General features: G+C 44.2%; 1 protein-coding gene across 1 annotated transcript in view; it reads right to left on the bottom strand.

Moving 5' to 3' along the window:
* The window catches only part of DPYSL5 (dihydropyrimidinase like 5), an 89294-nt gene that overhangs the window by 27853 nt on the left and 34896 nt on the right, over positions 1–26545 (bottom strand). The window contains exon 2 of the mRNA XM_005895707.2: positions 24224–24488. Within this exon, the coding sequence (XP_005895769.1) occupies positions 24224–24484 (261 nt within the window). The 5' untranslated portion in view covers positions 24485–24488. The remainder of the gene's footprint in view (positions 1–24223; positions 24489–26545) is intronic.

The raw sequence follows: 26545 nt of genomic DNA, 5'->3' as shown, positions 1-26545 counted from the left end.
TATTAATTTGAATATATTGTTTTGTTTTATTCTCTCACATTTCATTAAGCAATTCTGGTCAAAGTTTTTATAGACATTTTCAAATTGTTATCTTTGTTTTTAGTTTTTCCAAGAACATTATTTCCATTTGACTTGTTTGCGATAGCATTTTAGGTCCCTGTCTGATTTATCAGTGAAAAATTACTCAGGGTTTGATCCCTGGGTCGGGAAGATCCCCTGGAGAAGGGAATGTAATCCACTCCAGTATTCTTGCCTTGAGAATCCCACGGACAGAGGAGCCTGGCGGGCTACAGTCCATGGGGCTGCAAAGAGTTGGACACGACTGAGCGACTAACATTATCCCTATCATTTAAAAAATATTTTGATGCAGCATCTTTACCTCGTTGGATGGCTGTGAAAGTCAAGAGAAGTATCACTTTGTAAAGTTTTGTCCTAATATGTGTGAGTAATTATTCAGAATTTAGTTGTTTATCTCTGTTTTCTGTATGGGAGGAAATCAGCACAATGAAACTGTCTTAATGATTTCATGCTTCTCTATTCAGTTAAATCCTTCATCAAAAATCAGAAATATTGCTGGGTAATAAGGAACTGAAAAAAATTAGTTCAGTGGCCAACAAACAATTAAAATGAAAACTCTTGCAACACTGATTTTCCATGCAGACCCTGGCTGGGTGGGTGAGACTTGTCGCCCTGTTGTCCTGGCCTGACTTCTTTCATAACTTGAAGTAACCAACAGAGGGTGCTAGTTCTTCGGTTCACACGTAGGACCCGTGATGTGGGAGGCAGAGAGACGTAGGAAGGGGAAGAGCACCAGATTGTAGCTTTGCTAGCTGGCTTCTATTTTGGATTTGGCTGGATGGTGCCAGGCTGATTCACCCTTGTAGCAGGTGGTTGTAGTCTATTTTGTCCTGAAATGCATTTCTTGCTTTTATGTGTGGACATGGGGGTGTCTGGTATATTGGGATTTTACACACTAAATTGTTTTACTTCTTCTGGGGTTCTAGATTGTTTTCCTTTGCACTCCCTCGTCCATCTGTGGCCTTGCGTCAAGAAGAAGGGAACCTGGAAACAGCACAGTGGAATAAGAGAGCCAAGACAGTTCTTAATATCTGTGGGTTTCTGAGAGTGGGAAAGATCTACCTGTTGAATCTCCAGGTTGGCTCAGATCAAGCTAACAAACTGTTATATAGAATATATTCTAGGCACCTACTGTAACAGATACAACTTCATAATGACTGAGAAGGCTAGGCCTGAGTTCGCAATTCTCAGAGTCCTTGCAGTTCTGAGATACACTGCAGGAGATGTTGGCCTCCAGCCTCTGCGTCTGCCTCCAGCCCACACCCCCCAACCCTAGATCCGTCCTGCAGCTGCAGATCTAAGCTCTGCTCACCCCTGCAAGATGCTGCCCTGGGGCTTGGTGTGCACACAGTGGGGGTCTGGCCTCCAAGCAGACAGATACAGGCTAATACAGGCCCTGGCAGTGCTAAGACCCTTTGTCAGTGGATTCCAGGGCCCCAGAGTATAGTCCAGGATTTTGGTACAGTGGGCTATGGGCCTGGAGGTCACCTGGAGTCCAGAACTCATGGCAGAGACTCCTCTTGCCTGGGTCCAAGGATAGTAACTGAAAAGTGTTCTGGAAGGAGTCAAAAGCATCCAACAGTGGTCCTGACTATCACATTTACTGGTTGTAATCCTGTGTGTCTACTCTGCTCTGTGCCTTACCTCTGGGGGTTCAGAGAAGGTCAGGTGGCAATGGATGTGAGAGCAACTATCAGCTGCAAAGGACACATAAATAACTGGAATAGTCATTACTGCTGTTACCCCAGGCCTCAAAGCGAGCTTAACAGGAGTAAACATTCCTCCAGCTGCAGGTTTGGAGCCCAGAGCAGATGCTGGATGCAAAAGCGCTGGTTTCCTCCCAGGCAAGATACACACAGAGCTGGCTTCTAAAATATGCACAGCTCCCACCCACGGAATGAATGCCGACAAGCTCAGTCTTCGCGGGAATGTGGTATCACAGATGTGACAGACCTTTCTACTGTCATCCCACACAAAACAGCCTTATAGAAATCAACAGCAGAGCGTGACCCAATCCTGTTCCGGAGGCTTTCAGAAGGATGATGTTTACGATCATCAAAAGGCAATGTGACTGTGTGACTGCTGAATGTTCAGAACTGTGTTTATGCAAGAAAAGGAACCTGTGAAAGATCTTTAGAAATCGGTAGAAATGACGTTCATGGAGGCTAAGTCTCAACAGGGAACAGGGGTGATGCTATAATGAGTGAAAAGGCAGCATTCAATGTGTGTACCCAAGAGGCTTTAGAAGTGTGTTTGAATACACACACACCCACACAAAGAGACAAAATGGAAGGAAATATACCAACACATTAACAATGACTGTTTTTGGATGATGAGATTCTGAGTAATTTATTTTTTTTCTAATTTTCTGAAATTTCTCTCTTAGACTATATTACTTTCATAATATACATAAAAATAAATCTGAGGGAAACTAAAGCCATTTGAAATTTAGTCAGCCATGTTTATGTGCTTAAAATACTTTCTTTTAAAGGTATGAAACATTTCAACCATACAGTAAAAGTACAGAACATAATACAACACATACCCATGAACCCATTACTCAGATTTAACAGACGTTAACTTTTTACCGTATTTACCTTACATATTTTTTAATTAAAAAATGAAGGAAAATATTTTCAATATAATAAGAGCTCTTCATCTTAAAATTTCCATCCCTCAACACTGAGGTTGAGATAAACTTCTCCCATCCGTTTTGCACTTTCACTGTATTTGCTTTGCAAATTAAAAAAAGGTACACAAATGGTTTTATAACTTCCATGTTCTTTTGCAACTTGCTTTTTAAATTTGACATCTTTAAGATTGATTTAAGTACAGATATTTCATTTACTTTAATTAATTCACTGTATGAACACTCCTCCGGGCATGTATTCATTTCTGAGTTCAGGGACATTGCTATGCATAGTCCTGGCGCATCCTCACCCACACCAGGGCAGTCCCTGCATTCAGGGTATATGCTGCCAGGAAGTAGAACTGCTCCTTCCCAACACATGAGCATCTCCAATCATGCCAGACTCGACCATGGAACAGCTAACTCAGCAGGGCCTCCTGGAACCTGGTGGCTGACCAGAACGGCCCACTTATCAACCCAAGCCCTTGGTTTTTATTTTTTTTTGACATAAACTACTTTCCAGCCAAGCATTCCCCACTGTGCATGTGGCATTCCTTTCTATTGTGAATGTAGACCTGACATCTCTCACTACTGAGTTAATATGGACTTTAGGACCATTTGTTTAACCAGCAGACACAGCATCATTACATCCATTTGGCAGGACATGAAACAGAATTTTACTTCAAAGGGTTGCCATTATTTTATTTTTGATATTGATGACATACTGCTGGGTAAATCTGGATTGATTTGATGCCCAGTCATGTCACTTCCACTTGCCCCCTAAGGAAAACCAGTCTATGTAATAGTGATCCATTTTATGATACAGTTCCCAGGCATACACTTGGCAGGAACTCATACTGAACTCAACCTAAACCTGTTGTTATAAATGTCATTTTTACGCTTCAGAAGTTACAGACCACTGTGGGCAGACCACTGTGGGCACTCGGGGGTCTTTGTACTGACTGTGGACCTGCTCAGCAAGTTGAAAAGAAATTTCATATGTAATTTATTTGCTGATATCACAGAGTTGGAAAGAATAGTGCCTTGGCCTTTCCCGATTTTGTCAGGACAAACCTGGAGGGTCACTCTGTAGCATTTCCTATGTTGCTGCAGGTGTAGTCACATATTGCTGAGTTCCCAGTAACAATGTTTTTCTTTTTTTTCTCTACCCCTCCACTCTGCACCTCAAAGGAAAAAGTTTGATTCTCTAACTCCCAGGCCAAGAACCAACAGGTCAAGACACAAACTTGGTACCATGATGTTGAGAAGGCACTTGGGCCTGAGCTTATCTGTGGGGTTTTTCATTAGGAATGAGGGAAGGACTTCCTGGGTCATTTTTTCACACTGATGCTCAAGAAAGGGGGGGTGTTTGGGGGAGGTTATTGGAATCAGAAGAGCTAGATCTGCTACTACCTAGATGTACAGATTAAGGGCAACTCAAATTTCACAGAGGGAACAATCCTGCACTGAGAATCAAATAACAATTTTTTTTTGGCTGCATGGTCTTACTTGCCCTAAGACATGTGGGATCTTAGCTTCCTGACCAGGGATCAAACCTGTATCCCCTGCATTGCTAGGCGGATTCTCAACCACTGGACCACCGGGGAAGTCTCCCAAATAACAAGTGTTTGTATATGCTTTGTAAACTAAGTCCAATGCAAACATTTTAACATTTCTTAACATGACTGAGAAAGTCATCACTTGTTCAAATGGATCTGCTTCTCTTGGAATTGCTGAACTGTTTCCTTTTCTTTTCACATTGAAATTATCTTCCATCTTTTACTCATATTTGCTTCAAGTACAGAGAAAAGAAATAACCAGCTCAGTGGTTTCTCCCTTGTGCTGAATAACTTCCTTCATCTTCAGATATCTGTTGACTGCTTACAGGCCCTCTGGAAAGCCAGCTCTTAAGCAGCAGCGCTCCTTGGGATTTGAGAGACGCTCAAAGAAGGACCTGAGCATTTTGTCAAATGAGATGATGTATGATGGTGCTTAGAACCATGCCTGGCACTCAGTAAACACCTTTCTCATCCTGAAACATACACCGACCAGCCAAAGCCAGCTCCATGGGTATATGGCTTGTGCAGTCCCACAGTGCCCTGCATTTAGAAGGGCTCTGTCCTGGTTTAATCCCTGCTGTCGTCTTGAAATTCTTAATTTTTGAATGAGGAGTCCCACATTTTTATCAGTTACACTGACGTGATCTAGGGAGATCATGCTTTTAACAAGTTTATGTTGGCTTTACTGTCAATTCATCCAGCTCACGTTGAGGGCTCAGGACCATGACTCTTTCTGCCATAACTCCCTGCCAGGCCACTGGAATGCTGACCACTGCCTCCACCCTCTTATTTTTTTTTTAATTTATTTTTATCTTTTTTGGTTGCACCCTATTCCCCAACCAGAGATCGAACCCGCGTGCTTTACAGTGGAAGTGCAGAGTCTTAACCACTGGACCATTAGGGAAGTCCCCTTCTGTCTTAGAGTCTCCCCAACACTTTTTATCAAATGCTCCTTTTCTCTGAAAAACAAACAAGACAACATAAACCCTCCCCAGAAACACCTTTTCTCCCAGATACCAAGGAACACATGATTGTTCCTCCGGCTGCACACAGCTCCCAGGCCTTTTATTGACCAGTTGAGTTCATTCTGCAGCTGACTGGTTTTCTCTAAATTGCACATTTATAATGAATTGCACTTCTAAGCTTCCTTTTACTGTTTACTCCTACCTTCCGGGTCCCAGCCTCTATTGTCTCATCCAGGGCACGGTCCCACCTCCTGACCTTGCTGTGCTCTCACAGCATTACCATATCTAAAACTCACCCTTCATTCTTTGAATTTTCAGCAGAGGAGACAGGCAACATTCAACCTGCAATATACTTTGGGAAAAGAACATTTTCCCACACTTAATCTGCCTGCCATTTAAAAGCACATTATTGCTATATTAAGAGGCAAAATGGTAGAGTGACAAGAACCAGACAGATCTAGGTTTATATCTTAGCTCCATCACTTATAGTTACAAAATCTTGGGCAAGTTATTTAATCTCTTTGAGCTTCATTTTCCTCATTGGTAAAATGGAGTAATAATATACCGCTTGTGGGGTTACTATGAGAATTATATGAGATAATGTGTGTAAAGCACCAAGGACGGTACCCACACATAGTAGGAGCCCAGTAAATATGAGTAAATATGAGTGAACACTAAGCATAATTTCTGGGTAACACAAATGTGCACACCATGTTAAGTGTATCAGATGCTCCAGAAGAAGTGAGAAATATACCTTAAGATGCTTATGTGAGAAATACAAGTACAGTTAGCAAACTGGACAAAAAGGTTCATTTCTAATAGAAATGACTTCAAAATAAGGAGAGTACAAAGCAGCACAAGATAACTTTCCTCAATGGTGACAGCATCATCAAGTTCAACAAAAGACAAGGGGCGGGGAAGGACACAGCAGGATGGGAAGGCTTAAGGCGGGAAGCGGGCAGGACGTGACCCTCTGGGGCAGGAAATGATGTGGGCAGAGCCGGGGACACTGCTGGAGGACAGAGAAAAGACCTGGCTGGTTTGGTTGAGGCAGCACTGATTATGACCAAAGTGGGTGGGCCTTGGTGACCTTGGATTCCATAGGTCAGCAAAGTGTGTTGTGGAGGTGGTGGTGATGAGGGGCTTCGGGAGTGTGGGGGTTGAGGAGCACATTTACAGAGAGGACTCTGGTCACCCCCATCCTTGGACATGTCTGTCGGCACGACAGGCTTCTAGGCAGAGAGAGAACGTGAAAAAGACTCCATAACGTGACTCTGACTATACAGTGCAAACTCAACTGCAGTGCTTTGAAGATGAATTTCAACTTGGGGATTGGGATGAAGGTCATATGTGAAACCCATTTCTAGGAAGAAGCAGCAACTAGGTTTAATGACAGAAGAGGATGTGATGTAAATAACAGGGGAGGTTTAATGACTGTATGCTGAAAAAACAGTATCAGGAGAGGAGCCACCAAATTTAGGACAGAGGAGAGTTTTTAGACATCTTAAGGTAGAGCTGACTGAGACACTGGAGCAGAGGTGAAAATCGCTAATAACCAATATCCACTGAGCACACGCTCTGTGCTTGTTTTTCACAACAGTCCTGTGAAATACATGTATTATCCCCATTGTTCAAGTGAAGAAACTGAGGGTTGCACTTCTATTAGACTGGGAAGCATGTCTCTCCCCATCCGTTCTAGAGGGAGGTAGATAGAGGAGGAGGTGACCCGAGGTGACATGGAGGGGAGCTGAGGGTGCCCAGGCCCGGTCCCAGACTTAGCAAAACAGAGGGAAAGTTCTGGGAAAATGAGAAGTGTTGGTCTGAGCCAAGATGGAGGTAAAGAAAGCATATGGAAGATGCACTACAGAATCAACAAGAGAGGGCTGAACTGAACATGCCATGTTCAGGGGCCAGTTCTTTGAAGTCAGGAGCAGGGACAGAGAAATCAGGCTGGGACTGCCAAGGGAGTGGGCACCCAGGGGCCAGGGACGGCCGACAAAGGGGTCCAGGTGAGGTCTAGCGCAGCCAAAACCAGGGAGGGGTCCCAGAGCAGAGTCAGGTTGGGGCCGAGAGTGACATTTGAATTTTTGCATTTGTTCAAGATATGTTTCTATTCGCTGATAGTGTGTGGAGGTGGGAGGTTCTGGTGGGAGAGGCCTGAACTCTGGAGCCTGGCAGACCTGGGTCTGAAAAGTCCTGTGGTCTTGAGCAAGTGCTCTCTGGCTTGGGACGATGGGGGTGCCATTCCCGGAAGGAGGGCTCCCAGTAGAGAAGTGGGGTTGTGGTGGATGTGCTGAGTTTCAGGCAGGTGCGCAGAGGTGCCTAAGATGTAGCTGCAGACATGGGAGTCATCAGTAACAGATCACCTGGGGAGAGAAGGTGGGGAAGAGGAGAAGGCAATCTAGGATAGGATCCCGAGAGGCGACCACAGAGGAGAGGAGTGAGACAAAGACAAGACGATGGGGAGGAGAGCCAAGAGGGAGGAGGAAGGGCAGGCTGGCATGGGGTTATGGAAGCCAAGAAAACCCTGTCACCAAAGCAAGCATCTTCCTGGTTCACTGGCTTCAAGCAGAGGTGAGCTGCCCTAGAAGTTAAGACACCCTCGCAGGAAACTCAGGCCCCCCCTCCCAGGGCGAGCAGAGCAGGGTAATTTGCAGGTCTCAAGGACAGTGGGCATACCCGATTTAAGCCGGCCTGGCTCCTGCTGCACAGATAGGCCCTGGGCGCACAAAACACAACAAGCTGCAAGCAAGAACAGGCCTGCTGAGAGAAAGTTCCAAGATTCAGTGTGAAATCCCACATCCCCTCCTCCCTTCAGCCCCATCAATAAAGAACAGACCTGATCGCTGCGCTGCGGGGAGCAGCTGGGTCAGGCACCGGTCAGGAGGCTGTGCATTGCTCCCCTTTCCCTTCTGTTGCAAATTCCTTTCGTAAGACAAAGAGGTGCTGGCCCTCTCCAGGGCTGGCGGCAGAAGCTCCGGCTGAGTCTGGAAAGGCTAATTTCAGAGGACCCGGTAGAGAAAGATGCTTCCTCGGCTCTGGGATTCTCATCCCTGGAGGGACCCCAGGCAGCAAGAGAGTAATCCCCACCATGGAAACTTTTGGAAGAAACTAGACCCAGAGAAACTCTCACGGAGGGATGCAGACCAAGATTGCAATGTCGCCCCCAAGAGGTGCACGAGGAGAGTCACTTGCACAGCAAAGGCTGCCCTCACCTAATCTTCACAAACACTGGGTTGGACAGATGTTTCCACCATCTCAGTTTTTGAGAGATGAAACAAGACTGGGATCTAGGTATTTTTACTCCAAATCTCATACTCTTGGGTAACATGGAGAATAGATCTGGTACCAACCAATAGGAACTAAGGGCAGAGCCTCATAGCCTGGAGCAATCCCACCGCAGATTCAGGGTCTCCCAGAGGCTATACTTAAAATAGACCAGAAATAGGGAATTATATACATCAGCCATAACATTTTCTCACTTTGTAATCGGAAATAATACCAAATGGTGGGAGAAATGTAAAAACATGCATGGTTTTCATCATGAAACGACACACATTTCCATAGGTAAGACAGGCCCTTTAAACCCTGAAATGAATTGTGTTAATTCCCCAGGCTCAACAGATTCACATGTCCCAGGCACACAGAAGCAGCCCAGTAGCACAAGGTGACCCCCCTCCCACAGAAGCCATTGGACCCTTGTGGCAGGTAGCACCTGGGCTGAACTCACTTTCAGGAGTGAAATGAACATTTACTGACAGCCTGCTCTGTGCAATGTTCTTAATATTTATTCTCTTATTTGGTCCTCAAAATGACTCTATAATTGAAAGCAAGGACTCAGATATCTGTATACCCATGTTCGTAGCAGTATTTTTCATAATAGCCAAAATGCGGAAGCGACCACGTGTCGATCGACAGATGAATGGATAAACAAAATGTGGTATGTACATAAAGTGGAAGTGAATGTTATCCAGCCTCAAAAAAGAAGGAAATCATGACACATGCTACAACATGGTTCAATCTTGAGGACATTATGCTCTCTGAAATAAGCCATTCACAAATGGACAAAAACTGTATGATCTCACTTTTATAAAGTTGGAGTAATCAACTTCATAGAGATAGAAAGTAAAATGGTGTTTTCCAGGGGCTGGGAGGAGTGGGGAGAATGGAAATTAGTATTTACTTAGGACAGAGTTTCAGTTGGGAACAATGGAAAAGTTCTAGAGATGGATTATTGTGGTGACAACATTGTGAATGTACTTAATGTCACTGAAATGTACACTTAAAATGGTTAAAATGAGAAATCTCATGTTATATGTATCTTGTGTGTGCGCTTAGCCGAGACCGACTCTTTGTGGCCTCATGAACTGTGACCTGCCAGGCTCCTCTGTCCATGGAATTCTCCAGGCAGGAATATTCTGACCCAGGGATCCAACAAAGTCTTCTGCATCTCCTGCACTGCAAGCAGATTCTTCATCACTAGTGCCACCAGGAAGCCCCATATATATATATATATATATATATATATATATATATATCTTATCACAATAAAAATTTTAAAAAATATATGATTCTGTAGGGTAGAGCTTACTCTTCTCATTTTATAGATAAGAAAAATGGGGCTCAGAGGAAATCACGCAGCCAGACGGAATGAGTGTCCATCTGTCTCTGGAGTCCCATGTCTCTTTCACACGATACCGCCCCTTCCAGGGCTCAGGATAGCCCTGGCATAACTGCGGGGCTCCCGGGCTCCAAGATTCCTCTGTCAAAGGATGGAGGAAAGCCCAAGTGAAATTGGATCTAACTGCAGTTTAGAAACAGAGGGGTAGGTGGGGCTTGGGCTTGAATTACAAGGACGAAAGCTGAGAATTGTGCCAACATCTAAAATTATGAAACGAGGAGCTCCAGGCGTCCCTCTAATCCAGAATGATTATCTTCACTGCCGAGCACCCGATTTAAATTCATTGTGTTTAATACAAAGCCACAGAACAGAGCAGGCTGTCTCCCGACATGCAGTTACCATGGAGACGGGAGAGGATTCTCAGAGGGAGTTATGTGGCAGAGAGAAAGTGGCTGCCAGCTTCTGAGAAGGCAAGGGGCCTCAGAAAACAGTTCTAAAATAGAGCCCAGAGACGCCTTTTGTCATCCTCCTCCTTAGCAAAGCCCCTTCCAAACTCAAAGGTGGAAAGTTTACAGGCAAGCAGAGCATGACCATCTTTATTAAAAGCCCAGGTTGCCCACAGATGCCAGAGAGGAGGGGTTTATCATCAGTACAGAAATAAACCACATGTAACCCCACTTGCTCTTCTTCCCTCATCTACTCCAATGTTGGCGAGTCTTCATTTTGGTCCCAAATTTCAGTGATAACAGTGTCAAACTGCTGAGGGAGGCTGCCCAGTGGCCACCCTGGTCACTGATGTTGGGGAATGTGGGCCGGAGTCAAGGCTGGGGAGGTACCAAGGCCCATGCCTGTTAAAAACTTGGCATGGTATTTCACTCCCTGAGACTCAGCTTCCCTACCTGGAAAGGAAGGAAAAGAAGGCCTGCCTGTGGGAGATTTTAAAAGATGATGAAAAGGGTGTAAGGAATACAGAAGTGCTGAACTGACAGCTCAGACCAGCCCTACTGGAGGGGCCAGGGCTGGAAGCTAGCTGCAGGTCCCACAGAGAGCCAGGCACTGCCAGGTGCCAGCTGGGGGTCTGGGAGCCCTGAACCCACCAGAGGCTCCACAGGCTCCATTCTGAACATTGTATTTTCCACACAGCAGGAAAAATAGACTCTTTGACAGGCCTCTAAGTCTGGGACTTAGAGATTCAGAGCTTGACTGCTTGCCCCAATATGTGCTCTAGTTATCTTAAGCCTGGCAGGAGACTTCCCTGGTGGTCCGGTGGTTAAGACTCCATGCTTCCAATGCAGGGGGTGTGGGTTCTAACCTTGATTGGGAAACAAAGATCCCACGGGCTGCACAGTGCAGCCAAAAAATAATAAAAAATAAAATAAAATGCAGCTTCTTACGACTGGCAAAGTGAGAGTCAGGGCAGCACACCAGGAAAGAGTACAGCCTAGGCCTGGTGATAATAAGGGTACCAAACAGAACGGAAACCTGACAGACGAAAAGCTTGAGAGTGGCAACAGCTAAAGGGATGGAATTTCAGCTCGTGGAAGTTTTCCCCTAATCTAGTCTGTGTCTCTTCTCTGCTGACTCTAAATGCACAAAGAGGGAGCAAGAAGGAGCAGAGCAAACTCTTCCCTATGACATCATCACAATTTATTGTACAAAAAAATCTGGATCTTGTGAAGATAATATATCAAGATCAATATGTAGCCAAGTACCACAGAAGACAAAATCCTTATGAACCTCATCTGAACCCCCAGCACCCAATTAAGTTTCTTTCAGCACACACACACACACACACATCACAGATTTTTTTCTCTCCAAATAACTAGAAAAATTTAGAGAAAATTCTTTACTTTTAGCTAACAGAAAGGGACCATGCTAAGGGCTGAAAATGTTTATCAAGTGCTTGGTTAATGCACTCAGTTTACAGTTCTCTTAAATTTTTAGTTTACAGCCGGCACTAAAAAAGTTTGCTTCCAAGGAGATAGAATAGCCAAAACAACTTTGAAAAAGAAGGACAGGGATTTCCCTGGTGGTCCAATGGCTAAGACTCTGCATTCTCGATGCAGAAGACCTGAGGGTTTGGTTGCTGGTTGGGGAAATAGATCCTACAGGCCCCAACTAACAGTTCAACTGCTGCAACTAAAAAGATTCCACATGCCACAGGAAGTTTGAGGAACCTGTGTGCTACGATGAAGACCGGACACAGCCAAATAAATAAATATATAAATAAAATTGTTCAGTTCAGTTCAGTCGCTCAGTCATGTCCGACTTTAAAATATTAGTAATAATAATAATTATAAAGGGCAATAAAGTAATGAAGCAATAATAATAATAAATGGCAAGTTGGAAAACGTACTACTGGCTTTCAAGACTTATAAAACTATAATATGTCATATTGGTATAAAGCTAGATTAATAGATCGGAAGAATAGAAAAAAGAGTGCTAAAATAGACCCACACATATATGGTCAACTGATTTTTGACATGGGATGATCTTTTCAACAAATGATGCTGGAAAAATTGGATAGCCATATGTGACGAACTGAATATCATATTTAAAAACTAACTTAAAATGAATCACAGACCTAAATGTAAAAGCTAGTGTTATATAACTTCCAAAAGAAAACATAGAAGAAAATCTTAATGACCTTGGATTTTGCAAAAAATTTCTCAATTACAACACAAAAATCAAACTATGAAAGAAAGAATCTATAAACTGACTTCAAAATGAAAAACTTTTGCTCTTCCAATGGCAGTGTTAAGAAAATCAAGAGGAGCACCTGAGAGAAGATATTTGCAAAAAATATACCCAACAAACGACTTGTAGCTAGAATGTTTAAACAACTCTGACAAACCAATAAAAAGAAGACAAATATGAGGTGGGAGGTGGGGTGGTGGTGGTTCAAGAGGGAGGGGTCATATGTATACCTATGGCTGATTCATGTTAATGTATGGCAGAAACGATCTGTAAAACAACTATCCTCTAATTAAAGACAAACAAAAAAAGAAGACACATAGTGCTCACTGTGGTCCCCACACAAGGACGACACACAGACTTGTGAAGCATTCCGTATTTTTTAGTTATAAGGTAAATAAGTACTAGGGTTGTAATGTTATGCAAATATTTGTGCTCAGTCACTCAGTGGTGTCCGACTCTTTGCAACCCCATGAACTGTAGTCCTCTGTGCTTCTCTGTCCATGAGATTTCCCAGGCAAGAATACTGGAGTGGGTTGCCATTTCCTCCTCCAGGGGATCTTCCTGACCCAGGGATCCAACTCACATCTCTTGCGTCTCCTGCATTGGCAGGTGGATTCTTTACCACTGCATCACCTGGGGAGCCCATTGATGTAATATACAACATGATAAATATAATTAACACTGCTGAATATTATAAGTGAAAGCTGTTAAGAGAGTAAATCCTGAGAATTCTCATCACAAGGAAAAAAACTTCTTCTTTTTCTTTTATTTTGTATTTATTAACATATGGGATGATGGACATTTACTAAACTTATTGGGGGTAATCATTTAATGCCATATATAAATCAAATCATTATTCTATACATCTTAAACTCATACAGTGCTTATATAAACCAAGTATATTTCAATAAAACTAGAAAGAAAAAAATATTTGGGCTTCCCTGGTAGCTCAGACAGTAAAGAATCCACCTGCAATGTGGGAGACCTGGGTTCAGCCCCTGAATTGGGAAGATCTCCTGGAGGAGGAAATGGCAACTCAAGTATTCTTCCCTGGAGAATCCCTCATGGACAGAAGAGCCTGGTGGGCTAGTGTCCATGGGGTCACAAAGAGTAGGACATGACTGAGCAACTAAGCTCAGAAAGAAAAAAAAATTTACCTATTCTTTACATTTCATTAAAAAAAGACCCAATGACTCAAAACATAGGGAAAAGATGCAAATGCTTCACCAAAGACAGACAGAGGGTAAACAAGCACGTGTAGAGACATCCAACAGTAGGGAAATGCAGTTTAAAACTACAGTGAACTATGACTGATACATCTGTTAGAATGGCTAAAACGAGAAAGACTGATCATAACTAAGCGATGACAAAATGTGGAAGGAGCAGAAAATGTCACAAGCCCTTGGGAAACCAGTTTGGCAATTCTTAAAAAGCTAAATGTATACTGACCATATATTCTAGGCATCCCACTTCAAGGTAATTACACAAGGAATAGTAAGCACATGTAGACACAAACATATGGATACAGATATTCACAGTAGCTTTACCTGTAATAGCCAAAAACTTAATAATGCTGAGTCAAAGAAGCCAGAGCAAAAAAGAAATACATACTGTAGTATTCCATTTATATATAAATATTAAAAACGCAAATTAATCTATAGTGACAAAAAAACAGATCAATAGTTACTTGGAGCAGGAAAGGATTATGAGACACAAAGAAACTTTTGGGGGGCGATGGATATGTTTATTATATTAATAGTGATGGTTTTCAGAGAAGGCAATGGCACCCCACTCCAGTACTCTTGCCTGGAAAATCCCATGGACGGAAGAGCCTAATAGGCTGCAGTCCATGGGGTCGCTAAGAGTCGGACACGACTGAGCGACTTCACTTTCACTTTTCTCTTTCCTGCATTGGAGAAAGAAATGGCGACCCACTCCAGTGTTCTTGCCTGGAGAATCCCAGGGACAGGGGAGCCTGGTGGGCTTCCGTCTATGGGGTCGCACAGAGTCGGACACGACTGTAGTGACTTAGCAGCAGTGATGGCTTTACAGTATATACATATGTCAAAACATATCAAAGTATACATTTAAAAAATGTGTGGGGACTTCCCTGGTGGTCCAGTGGTTAAGACTTTGAGCTTCCAATACAGGGGGAATGGGTTCTGTCCCTGGTTGGGGAAATAAGATCCCACATGCCTCAAAGCATGGCCAAAAACACAAATGAGACTTACCATATGTCAGCTATACCTTAATCAAGTTGTTGGAGAAAAAAGTGTTAAACACTTAAAAAAAATTTTTTTTTTAATTTTTAAAAAGAATTTGTCTATCTGATATTTTTTAAGTGGGAAAAGAATCAAGGTATATTCTCCATTAGTTCTCTTTTTAAAATTTTTATTTATTTATTTATGGCTGTGCTGGGTATTCGTTGCTGGGTGAGCTTTTCTCTAGTTGCGGTGCGAGGGCTTCTCATTGTGGTGGCTTCTCTTGTTGCGGAGTACGGGCTCTAGGGCACACGGGTTTCAGTAGTTGCAGCACGTGGGCTTGGCAGTTATGGCTTCCAGGCCCTAGAGCACAGGCTCAATAGTTGTGGCCAGTACGCTTAGTTGCCCTGCGGCACATGGGATCTTCTTGGCCAGGGAATCGAATCTGTGTCTCCTTTTTTTTTTCTTTAAAGTGGCTTCCTGGGTTACCCAAACATGATCTTCCTCATTCTATACGTACTCTTCCCAAGAACAAAGTTCACCAATGTATATCAAGTTTAATTTTATTTTTAAATATTGAGACCACTGTAGAGAGTTTAAATCTAAAGCAGAAAGTTATTTATAGATTAGAGGATAAATTCACTAATCTGCAATGGCACTTCCAACTCTAAAAGTGTGTACGAGTGAGTTCATATGTGTGTATATGAGAGTGAGTGTTTGAGTGTGATACCGTGTGAGAGTATGTGAGAGTGTCTAAATGTGTGAATGTGTGTATAGTGTAAGAGATAAACATTGGTAAGTGAGAAAGTTCTTAACTATAGTTGGCCTACAGCTTTATCCTCATATAGTCACTAATTAGGGATCTTATAGCTCCTAATTTTTAATTAACAAGAAATAAAAAAAGGATCTGAAGGAGAGAAAAATGTATTGGTGGCAGGGATAGGCCTAGGGGAAAATGAGGCAGAAACAACCAGGGGGAAAAATGTGGTGTCTACACACATTTCTACCTGCCAATGGACTTTTCTAAGACATGCACCTGACCTTCAACATAGACATATGGCAACTTCAGATTGGAGGCAACCTCAGTGAGGGTTGGGAGAAGAGGTATTTCCCACTGAGATTTTTGAACCATTCTATAAGACCATATTCAAATATTTCTTAAAATATTAAAAAATATGCAAGCTTTAAGAAAAAAGGAAGAAGAAAAAGACAGCATTCATGTACTACAGCATCACCAAAATATACATACAACACACGATGTATTTTTCTTGATCTTTTTTTAAACCCCAGAGGATGAGAGTATAAAAGCAGAACCTGTATGAGGTATGAAAGGTTTCCAAGATGTGTGGGTTTAATTACAAAGGATACATTTATCTCTTCTTGAACCAAAAGTTTTAAAAAGCAACAATCTCTCTGTATAGATCAATTCTTTGCAAACACTCTTATTCTAGGAATTGAGGAGCTGCTTGGTCACCATAGGAGATTTCTTCCCCAACTAGATGTAAAAATGTGTAAGAAACGATAGATCTCCTCTCCCACATTTGTTCTAAGAAGGGTCACCTGGCCTACGTGTTGGCCTGCCGGTTAATGTAGATGTTAGAATGAACGTTGTCAGCTAATTTTCCTAACAGGAGATACCTGATTGGAAGCAGGACATCTTTAAATAGCGTCTGCTGCCTGCTGAGTTTATGACTAGCTGTCTCTGTTTCTAAGAGAATGAAAGGAGAGAGAAAATGATCTGAAAGTCATCACCAGTACTATGTAGGCTGCATTTGAAATGTGCAACAGAGTCAACCCTGACTATAGAGATAGAAACCAGTTTTTCTTAGGTTCCTAGTTGATGTCTAACAGCTCCTGAGGAGACTGTACAAATGGATTTTCCAGGGGTTGGTCCTCAATCGGCAGAATCTATTTAACAAACAGTCATACGCCCCACTCCAGTACTCTTGCCTGGAAAATCCGATGGACGGAGGAGCCTGGTGGGCTGCAGTCCATGGGGTTGCTGAGGGTTGGACATGACTGAGCAACTTCACCTTCACTTTTCACTTTCATGCACTGGAGAAGGAAATGGCAACCCACTCCAGTGTTCTTGCTTGGAGAACCCCAGGGACGGGGGAGCCTGGTGGGCTGCTGTCTATGAGGTCGCACAGAGTCGGACATGACTGAAGTGACTTAGCAGCAGCATACAGTGCTTAGTAAGCACCAAGTACTATCTTTTAAATATATTTTTTATTCTGTTCATTTTTTATTTTTGGCCAGGCAGCTTGTGGGATCTCAGTTCCCCGACCATGGACTGAATACAGGCCATTGCAGTGAAAGCGCTGAGTCCTAAACACTGGACCACCAGGGAACTATGAAGTACTATTTTAAATTTTTTACCAGTAGTAACACCCATAAAGTATTATCATAATCTCCACTTTCCAGGAAACAGAGACACAGAGAGATTAACTTGTCCAAATCACACAGCCAGTAAATATGGAGCTGAAATTCAAACTCAGACTCCGGTGTGTCTATCTGAGTCTGTGCTCACGACTGCCACTCACCTATTTCTTGAGCATCTACTCTATGTTTAAAGCTAAATGGGTCTGTGTTGAGTCACAAGTTAGATATAAATTGTGGTCTTTGCCCCTCAAAGTTTTCAAATCAGTTAAGAGACAAACATTACACGAGAAGCAATTAGAAAGCCCCAGAATAACCCAATATTTCAGCTGGGAAGAAAAAAGTGGATTCCTGGAGCTGAATTAGCTGGAGGAAAGACGTGACATGAGCTTGGTAGGCGGTGAAGGTCTTCTGTGGATGGGTGAGAAGGGGTGGCAGCAGGGAGCACGGGATGTCCATACGGGAGGGGGCTGAGAAAACCCCTTTCCTGGTGAATAGGCACATGTTGGGAGTGAGGACTGAATGGAGAGGAAGGTCAGATGGGGAAGCCACCCAGGGTGAAGATCCAGGATTTCAGACTAGATAGCAGGGAGCCACTGCAAGCTCTTGAGCAGGACATGACACTGTTGGTTAAACCGGGGACACAGGCAGCATGGACACTACACGGACAGTAGAACAGTCTCACTGCAAAGCCCAAGTGGCTGGATCAACTAACCCAAGAGACCAGACAGAGCCAAGGCCAGGCCTAGGGCAGAAGCAGGTAGTCACAGCCTGGGGACTGACATTGATCGTGCATGTCCTCTGTGCCAGAGACTGGGTGAGGTGTTTTTCACGCATCATCTTGTTTAATCCTCACAACGACTGTTTGCAGATGGTAAAAACAGTCAGCTCTAAGGCATTGGCATCAGTGTTACTCCTCTAGGGACAGTGGCGTGTTAATAAAGCCATCTCAGAGAGGCAGAAATCTTACTCCACCGTCTGCCTGATGCATCAGTTCTGTGATGCATTTATCTGGTCCAGGCAAGTTTGGAGCCATACACTGTCGAGTTAACTATTTGCATGCAGCCCACAGAGAGGTCCTAGGCTGTCTGAAAGGGGTGACTGACTAGATCTGGGGTTTGGGGAGCCCCTGATTGATAGGGTAAAAGGGCCTCACACTAAGAAACTTACATTCTGGTCCAACTACATCTGGGACTTGGGGCAACTCCTTCACTCTCTCTCCCTACAATAGCAGGGTGGGAGACTTCTAAGATTTCTAAGATAGATTTCTAAGGTCTCTCCAGCTTTTTAGAGGAATGAAGTGAACTTGGGAACATCAATTAATAAGCAAGACCGTATGAGTCTGGATCTCAATAAGCAGGAAGTATTACTGCAAAGCTAAAAGACTGGAAAGACATTTTAGCTAGAATTAAACAGAAATGGACAGAATACTAGAGTCAAGAAGAAAGGAAGTGAGCAGCATTTAAAGGTTTAATTCCAAAGGAGCAAGCTTCAATGGCATAATAGTAAAAACCATCTGCCCAATGGATAAATGGGCTGCTTGGTAAGAATGTTGGCAGCCTGGACACCAAAGGGAATTTATTTATGTCCTAGTGTGTCGTATCTCAGGACTCTGACAGGTTTAGTCCTCTGCAGTGGGAGAAGGGGAGATGGTCAGGACCCTCCACTGGGGGCGGGACGAGAGAGGCCATTCTAGCCTGTGCCACTGAGCATCCACTAGGCTGAGTCCATGCTGGCCAAGCACTCATCCAGTTAGGACTTGGCTCCCCTTGTGGTTTGACTACAAGAATAGATATCCTGCTGCTGCAGATTTTGAGTTCGTGGGAGGCAGCCTCTGTGACCAGATGGCTCTGGCACAGACAAGAGGGAGATTCTGGGTCCTCAAAGAAAAGGGACAGGCCCAGCTGGACTTACAGTGACAATACTTGACCACGGCCAGCTCCCAGCTCACCGGTGCTGCCTCCTGGGGTACAGACAGGAGGGCAGAACACAGCACAAGCAACACTTAGCAAGTACAGGGGTTCTAGGCCCCAGGCTAAGGTTTGGGAGCCTAATCATGGGACCTATAATGTAACTAGAAGGAGAGAAACAAATAAATAATACTGGAAAGGGTGAGGCGAGGCAGGCCCAAGCTTTCCATGGTGATTCAGATATCAGCCTGACACATAAGATGAGGGTTAGATGGGCAACAGGGTTAATAGCCAGGACAACATGCCATTCAAAACAGCTGAGAAAGTTCCTTAATAATCCACATGCTAGTGTTAGAATCATCAAGAATGCTTCAAAAAACATACTGATGGAGGAGAGGCAGACCCAAAGACATTGATTTCATTAGTCTGGGGTGGAGGGTGGGGGGCAGCAGAGGGGAGGGGCCTGGACATATATTTTTAAAAAATTCCCTGAGTAGTTTTACTGTAATTTGCTTCCAAAGGTTGAAAACCATTGGCCTGGACAGTGGTTCTTAATATATCTTTGGAGGAGTGGGAGGCAGAAAAGGCATCCAGGAAGCTTTTTCCCATTGTCCATGGCTGCCCCCTTTATCACCATCTCAGTGAAGGGGCTGGGCCTGTTCTGATACTCCCACCGGACCATGGAGAGCCATTGGTGGGGTGGAGCCCAACGGCCTGCATTAACACTCTTCTTATGTAATGTTAGATTCACACAAAAGAGTAAATATGATGTATAAGTAGGCTAAGCAGAATAATAATAAAAGACCCCCATGACCCAAGTGAAATCCTACACCTTTGTTAACACAATTGGTGTCACTGGCTCTCCTCCCTCCCCTCCTGTCCTGGGTTCCCCAAGGAGATAACCTCCTTCTTCAATGGGGACATTTTTAACAAGCAGGGGGTCCTGGGCCTCTGAGAGGGCAGGGCCTGCAGGTTGGGAGGGTGTGGAGGAGGCAGACAGGAGGATCAAGAGGATCAAGTGACCGGCTGTGAGCAAGGGAGGGCAGAGGCCGGGGAGCCAGGCAGAGCCTGCCACAGCCTCTAACAGAAGCAGAGGCGGGCAAAGCATTTGTTAAAGAAGTGCTAGAGAAATCCCTTTAGACCTAGTACAATGGAGTCCCAGATGCTCACAGAAAAGCCAGCCTTTCAACTGTTTTGTTTTCCCAGCCCTGGCTGCTGCCACCAAATTGACAAGCATGCAATAGCTCAGGGGGTGCAGAGTTCAAGGCCCTGCAGATCTGTCGGACAAGAACAAAAAGGTGCAACTTGATCTCTCTTTCTCCATAGGCTAATCACACAAGAGAGCTTTTCCTTGGGGTTATTATTCTATTATAAACCCAGCTGCTTACAGCGAATCAACTGCTACCTCTCTTAGAAGGTACGAAGTAGGTCAGCGATGATCTACCTGGGTGCACAGGCTTGGCTTGAGTGCCACAGGCTGTATGAATAATTAAACCCACATATCCCGGAGATCAGCACTGCCTCTGAGAGCATTTCTTGCCCTAGGAGACCGTCAGGAATTAGAGGTAAGAGGAAGCCAAAAAATCCAGCTGCAGGTGTACCAAAAGGAAGGAGCAATCCAAGAGTGGAGGGGAGTGAGGACCAGGGCAGGAAGCCAGTCTTAGGAAGCTGGAATGTCTAAGGAAGGACTCTGGGCAGGGTCTCCTGGAGGGGTCTGGGGAGGATTGGGTCAGGGGCTGTGTTTATGGAACAGACACTTAATACGAGCTGGGGCACAAGGAGAAACATGCAAAAATTCTGACCTTGCTTAGGGGGTGGTTATAACAAAGGCCCAGTTTAGGTAACACAAGCAGTCAGACTGGCTGGGGGTCTATGGGCCTTACATTTCCTATATTTAGCACCTGGCATGCATTGGGGGTGCCTGAACCTGCAGGAACTGGGAGAAGCAGGACCTTTAAATCACACAGGGGCTTTTATATGTTTTTCCAGAGGCAGCTGCTTCCATGGATGAGAAGCTTGGAAAAGATCAAAAGTTACCCACCACCTTGTGCAAGGATGCACGTGCAAAGGTCTTCACCGGCCATAAAGAGCTGCAGGCTCTCAGAGGAAAACTCATCACTCCTGGCTAATGAGGCCCTGGCAGATGACAATGAGGAAAAGAAGACAAAGAAGGCCAGCCTGCCCTCCCAGAGGCTGGTAGGCAGCACAGTGACAGCATGGCATCTGACTCTGGAATTAAGATTTCTCAAGGAGGGGGAGGGGGGACAGTAACCAGCAAGCTACAGTTTTGGAGCAAGGCAGCACCCTGCACACAATTTTTGGTACACACTGCAATATAGACCGTAGCATGGATTGGTGTGGTAATCAGTTGTACTGATGATAAGTACTGGGGCCTCTCTTAGAATCCTGCTGGGAGTATCAGTTGTTACAACCAGATTGGAAAGTGATTTGGCAGCACGTTCTAAAGCTAAACATGTGTGTCTTCTATGACCGGGCACTCTCAACCCCCAGGAACATGCCCAGCAGAAATGTACACACGTTTGCTAAATGATATGTACACAACATTCACAGCTGCAGCATTTGTAATAGCCCCAAACTAATGACCTTGTTGATGGTGGAATGGCTGGGTACTACATGGGCTTTTGTACAGTGGAACACTAGTAAGCAACGAAAGTGGAGTAAGTATGATGCGCAACAACATGGGTGAATTTCACAAAAATAATACTGAGCAAAGGAAGCCAACACGAGGGGACAGACGGCCTGAGTTCATTTACATAAAGCACAGTCAAAAGCAACCTATGGTGAATATACAGAAAACCACTGACATTTGCACTTTAAATAGGTGAATTGTACGGCTTGTGTATCTCAATTAAGCCGTTATTTACAAGACAAAAAGACTATGGTATTAGAAGTCAGGATAGTGGTTCTCCTTGGTGAGGAGTAGTGACTGGGGAGGGGATACAAGGGGGATTCTGGGTGCTGGCAATGTTTGGTTTCTTGATTTGGGTGCTGGTCACAAGGGTGTGTTCAGTTGTGACAATTTTCTGTACTTAGAATCTGTGCACTTCTCTATATGTCTGCTATACTTCAATAAAAATAACCAGAGGGCTTTCTGGTGGTCCAGTGGTTAAGAACCTGCCTGCCAATGCAGGGGATATGAGTTCGATCCCTGGTCCGGGAGGATTCCACACGCTGCAGGCAGCTCAGCCCATGCACCACAACTACTGAGCCCACGTGCCGTAACTGCTGAAGGCTGTGCACCTGGAGCCCATGCTCCACAGCAAGGGAAGCCACCGCAATGAGAAGCCTGGGCACCACACTAGAGAGCAGCCCCCACTCGCTGAAACAGAGAGAGCCTGCACACAGCAACAAAGACTCAGTGCAGGAAAAAAAACTTAAAAAACATTTAAAAATGAACCACAAACAAAGCAGGCCTGGCCTGGCAGGGCTCAAGTGCATCGACATGGTGAGCTGAAAGTGCTCACTCACTTCAGAAAGGCCCTGTCTGCCACCTGGGTCCCCTTAAGAGGACCCTGCTAGTTTGTATGAGGATGGGGCTCCCCATTTCATGACTGAGGCATCACCTGCATGGCCCCAGAGTTATTCTCAGAGGAGAAACTAGGGAGGGTTCACAAAACACTTCTTTTCCCTGGGCTTGGCTCCAGTGGGCAGCTGTGGCCTGGGATATCATCCTCCCCTCAGCACAGGCTGGGCTATGGCCACTGTGACTCCTCACAGCTCAGCCTTCAGGGGTCTGATCTGCTGCTCCAGGACTGGGAACGAGGCATATCCTCAGGGAGATCTTCAGGGCCACTTGAGGTGGGCTAGCCTGTAATGTTGCAACTCCAAGGCCACTCCAAGGCCTGCCCCAACCTGGCTCTTCAGGGTGGGTTTGGGGAGCACCAGCAGGAGGAGCACTGAAGCCCCCAGGAATATGGATCCCAGAGAGAGCACCGAGCATGGGAGAGGGGCTCCTTGAGGACACCAGAGAGAACAGAGGCGAGATTTTAGGGTACAGGGCCACTGGGGATTTGCAGCAGTGGGCCAAAGTAGAACATAAGACTGTAGCCACTGAGCCAGTGGCCAGTGGACTCCTTTTATCCAGGGAACATTAGAGGCTAAGTCCTTTATAGATCAGATTGTACAAAGGGCTGCTGCTGAGGCGAGGGACTTCTGGCCCTTGAGATTCTGATTCAATTCTGCATTTGAAAAAAATCTTCATAGATGAATCTGATGCATAGTTGGATGTAGAGACCCACATGGATAAATATCAATCACTTATTCATTCAACAAACATTTACTGGTCAGCTACTCTAATTCTAGGTCAGGGTCAGGCTCTAGAAACACAGAAGAATACGGTCAGGCCTTGCCCTTAAGGAGCCCATAGTCTGAGCTTCAGAAAGAAGCCTGCATGTGACAGATAATTACAATGCAGAGATGACAGCAATGACAGGATTTTGGAGCACAGACAAATGGTGAAAAAAACCTATTTGTGATGCTTTTGAGAAAATGTACTTTCGTCCTGATTCATTTGTTTCACAGGTCTGAATTTTTGTATTTTGCATGGAAGCAGCTCAAGCCCAGCTCAGTAATTCTTAAATATTGTCCATGATAATTCACTCTGGAAAGAGGGCCCACCACCAGTGGTTTTCAAGCTGTTTTTAAAAAATAACAAGCTAGGAAAGATAATCGAAGATAGCTAACTATGTCTGTTTCATAATTTCTACCATTAAAATCATCTAGAAGAAGCATATCTATTTTTCACAACTTGGGGGAAATTAACTTAGCTTATCATACATAAAGGAGTCCATTAGACCAACCCCCTCCACCTCCCTCACCATACATGCATAATAACAAACACCAGCTAATCCTCCTCTTCCTCTAGATCGGCACTACATGACATAAGAACATAAAAATAAAATCAGTTCCTGGCCTCAGTACCCCACTTAAGTGATGTGATTGGCAAAATGGGCCTAAATGCCTCCTTTTCCCATAATCATGGAAATCTATGACATTTAGCCCAAAATTTCCTGTTTTAGTTGCACAGTGGCCCCTTTCAAGGCCAAATTTCTTCTTTGAGCAATACAGTGGGAGCACCCTGTTCATCAGGGTCCAGCCTAGAGCAGGCCCAGAAACAGAGGAAGCCACTGCGGAAGCACCTTCAGCACCCAGAAGCATTATTACCTTGGTCCCATGGTAGAAGTCGTCCACGCACGTGGCATTCATGAAGGTCTGGTGGAAGTGGGTGCTGGTGTCGATGCCTCCAGGGATCACCAGCTTCCCCGTGGCATCAATCACTTTGGCCCCTCCAGGGATCATGAGTTCACGGCCCACTTGCTGGATGATGCCATTCTCGATGTAGACATCAGCCTCGTGGGTGCAGTCATCGTTCACAACCTTGCCTCCCTTGATGAGAATCCGCACGCTGGCTGAATTGGCAAGCATGTTCCTGTGAAAGGTGAGAGGGGGGCATTGGTCAAAGTCAAAGTCCCTTTTCATGGTCACCAAGGTTCCACCCCTTCCTGTGAGAGCCCAAAATAAATGGGCAGAGTTGAGGGAGCAGGGATGGGGAAGCAGTTTCTCCATAGCCTGAGAACACTGGTCCTACAGCCAGCTGGGGTCACAGGCCTCCCGCTAACCTCACAGCAGGACTACTTGGGAATCATGACACTGCAGCAATTAGGGTGAAGCTAGAACCCAGAGAAACATCGGTTTTCAGCTTCTTAAGATGTTGTGGGGATTGTAAAGAATTTTCATATCTCTTGTCTCATTTTGGGCTTCCCTGGAGGCTCAGACTGTAAAGAATCCACCTGCAATGTGGGAGACCTGGGTTCTCATTTTATTACTACAACAGTCCAAGAAGTGGCATTTCACAGATGAGAAAACTGAAATTGCTATTAAGGAATTTATGGCTACTAACTAGCCAAGTCAAACCCAGAGGTCTTACATGAGGAATGTCCCCACTAAACCATATATGGTCCTGGAGATATTGGAGGCTCCCGGGGCGTGTCTCAGAGGGCCAAATTCTCCAAGTCTCACAGCTGTTTGATTCATGCCATTCTTCAGATGGATTCTGCTGCAGTTCACCCTCCTGTGTTTGTGTTAAGAAGCCCACTACCACACTGAAGCTCCCTAGCTGACTGCATATTGATAAACTCATCCGAAGAGCTTTTGAAAGCATCCATGCTCAAGCTCCACCACTGAAGACTCAGCTTTATTTGGTTCAGTCTGTGCCCCCAGAATCTGTTTTTCAAAAGCCACAAACCTCTACCATACACTTAAAGAATTAACACCAATCCCTTCCAGAAAATAGAGAAGGAAACCTTCCCAAGTCATTTTATGAAGTCAGTATTACCCTGATACCAAAGATAGACAAAGACAGTACCAAAAACAAAAAAAAAAACTCTAAAGTGATACCCCTCATGAATGTAGATACAAAAATTTCTAACAAACCTCAGCAAACAGAATTTAGCAATATGTAAAAGAATTCAAAAATCCCACCCATGTAAATGGGATTACCTCCAGGGATACAAATCTTGCTCAATTTTTGAAAATCAATCAGTGTAATCCACCATATTAACAGGCTAAAGAAGAAAAATCACACAATCGTATCAGTTGATACAGAAAAAGCACTTGACAAAATACAACACCCATTCATGATGAAGACTCTCAGGAAAGTAGGAATAGACGTTAACTTCCTCAAGTTGATAAAGAACATCAAGAAAAAACCTGTAGCTAAAATCAGAATTAATGATGAAAGACTGAACATTTTCCCTGCTAAACTGGGAATAAGCCAAGGATGTCTATCTTACCACTATTATTCAATAGAGAAAGTCCTAGCTAGCAATATGACAAAAGACAATGAGATGAAAGACACAGCAATTGAAAAATTAAAAAGTTGTTCTTATTTGCAGGTGACGTGATAGGGGCTATGCAGAAAATCCCAAAGAATCTACAAAAAAATCTACTAGAACAAATAAGTGAATTCAGCAAGGTCACAAGGTATAAGATCAACATAGAAAAAGCTATTGTTTTTCTATATACTAGCAATGAACACATAGATGCTCAAGAAAATTGAAATACTTAGGCACAAATCTAAGAATGCATATAGGATTTGTATGCTGAAAAGTACAAAATGCTGGTGAAAGAAATCAAAGATCTAAATAAGTGGAGAGACATTCTATGTTCATGGATTGGAAGGCTTAACATAGAAAAGGTGTTGATTCTCCCCTAATTGATACACATGTTTCAGGTTGATTTCGGCAACTCTCTTGACTATTCGGTATCTGAATAGAAACTATTTTCATTTAGATTTAGAAAATATAAATCTGACCAAGCAGAGGGAGATATACCTCCCTCCCACAGTGACACTGCAACGTCATTGTGGGCTCAAAGAAAGCCGACATTTTTACTCAGTAAACTTATTCTTAAGGATCCAATCAATTGTCCCCTCTTCTAAGAAGCTTTCCCTGACTCCCTCAGTACCTTCACTGACTTCATGGCACT

Source organism: Bos mutus, chromosome 11, assembly GCF_027580195.1.
Source record: "Bos mutus isolate GX-2022 chromosome 11, NWIPB_WYAK_1.1, whole genome shotgun sequence".
NCBI classification, from domain to species: Eukaryota; Metazoa; Chordata; class Mammalia; order Artiodactyla; family Bovidae; genus Bos; species Bos mutus.
The sequence above is the reverse complement of the archived record's forward strand: the minus strand, read 5'-3'. Positions and strand labels throughout refer to the sequence as shown.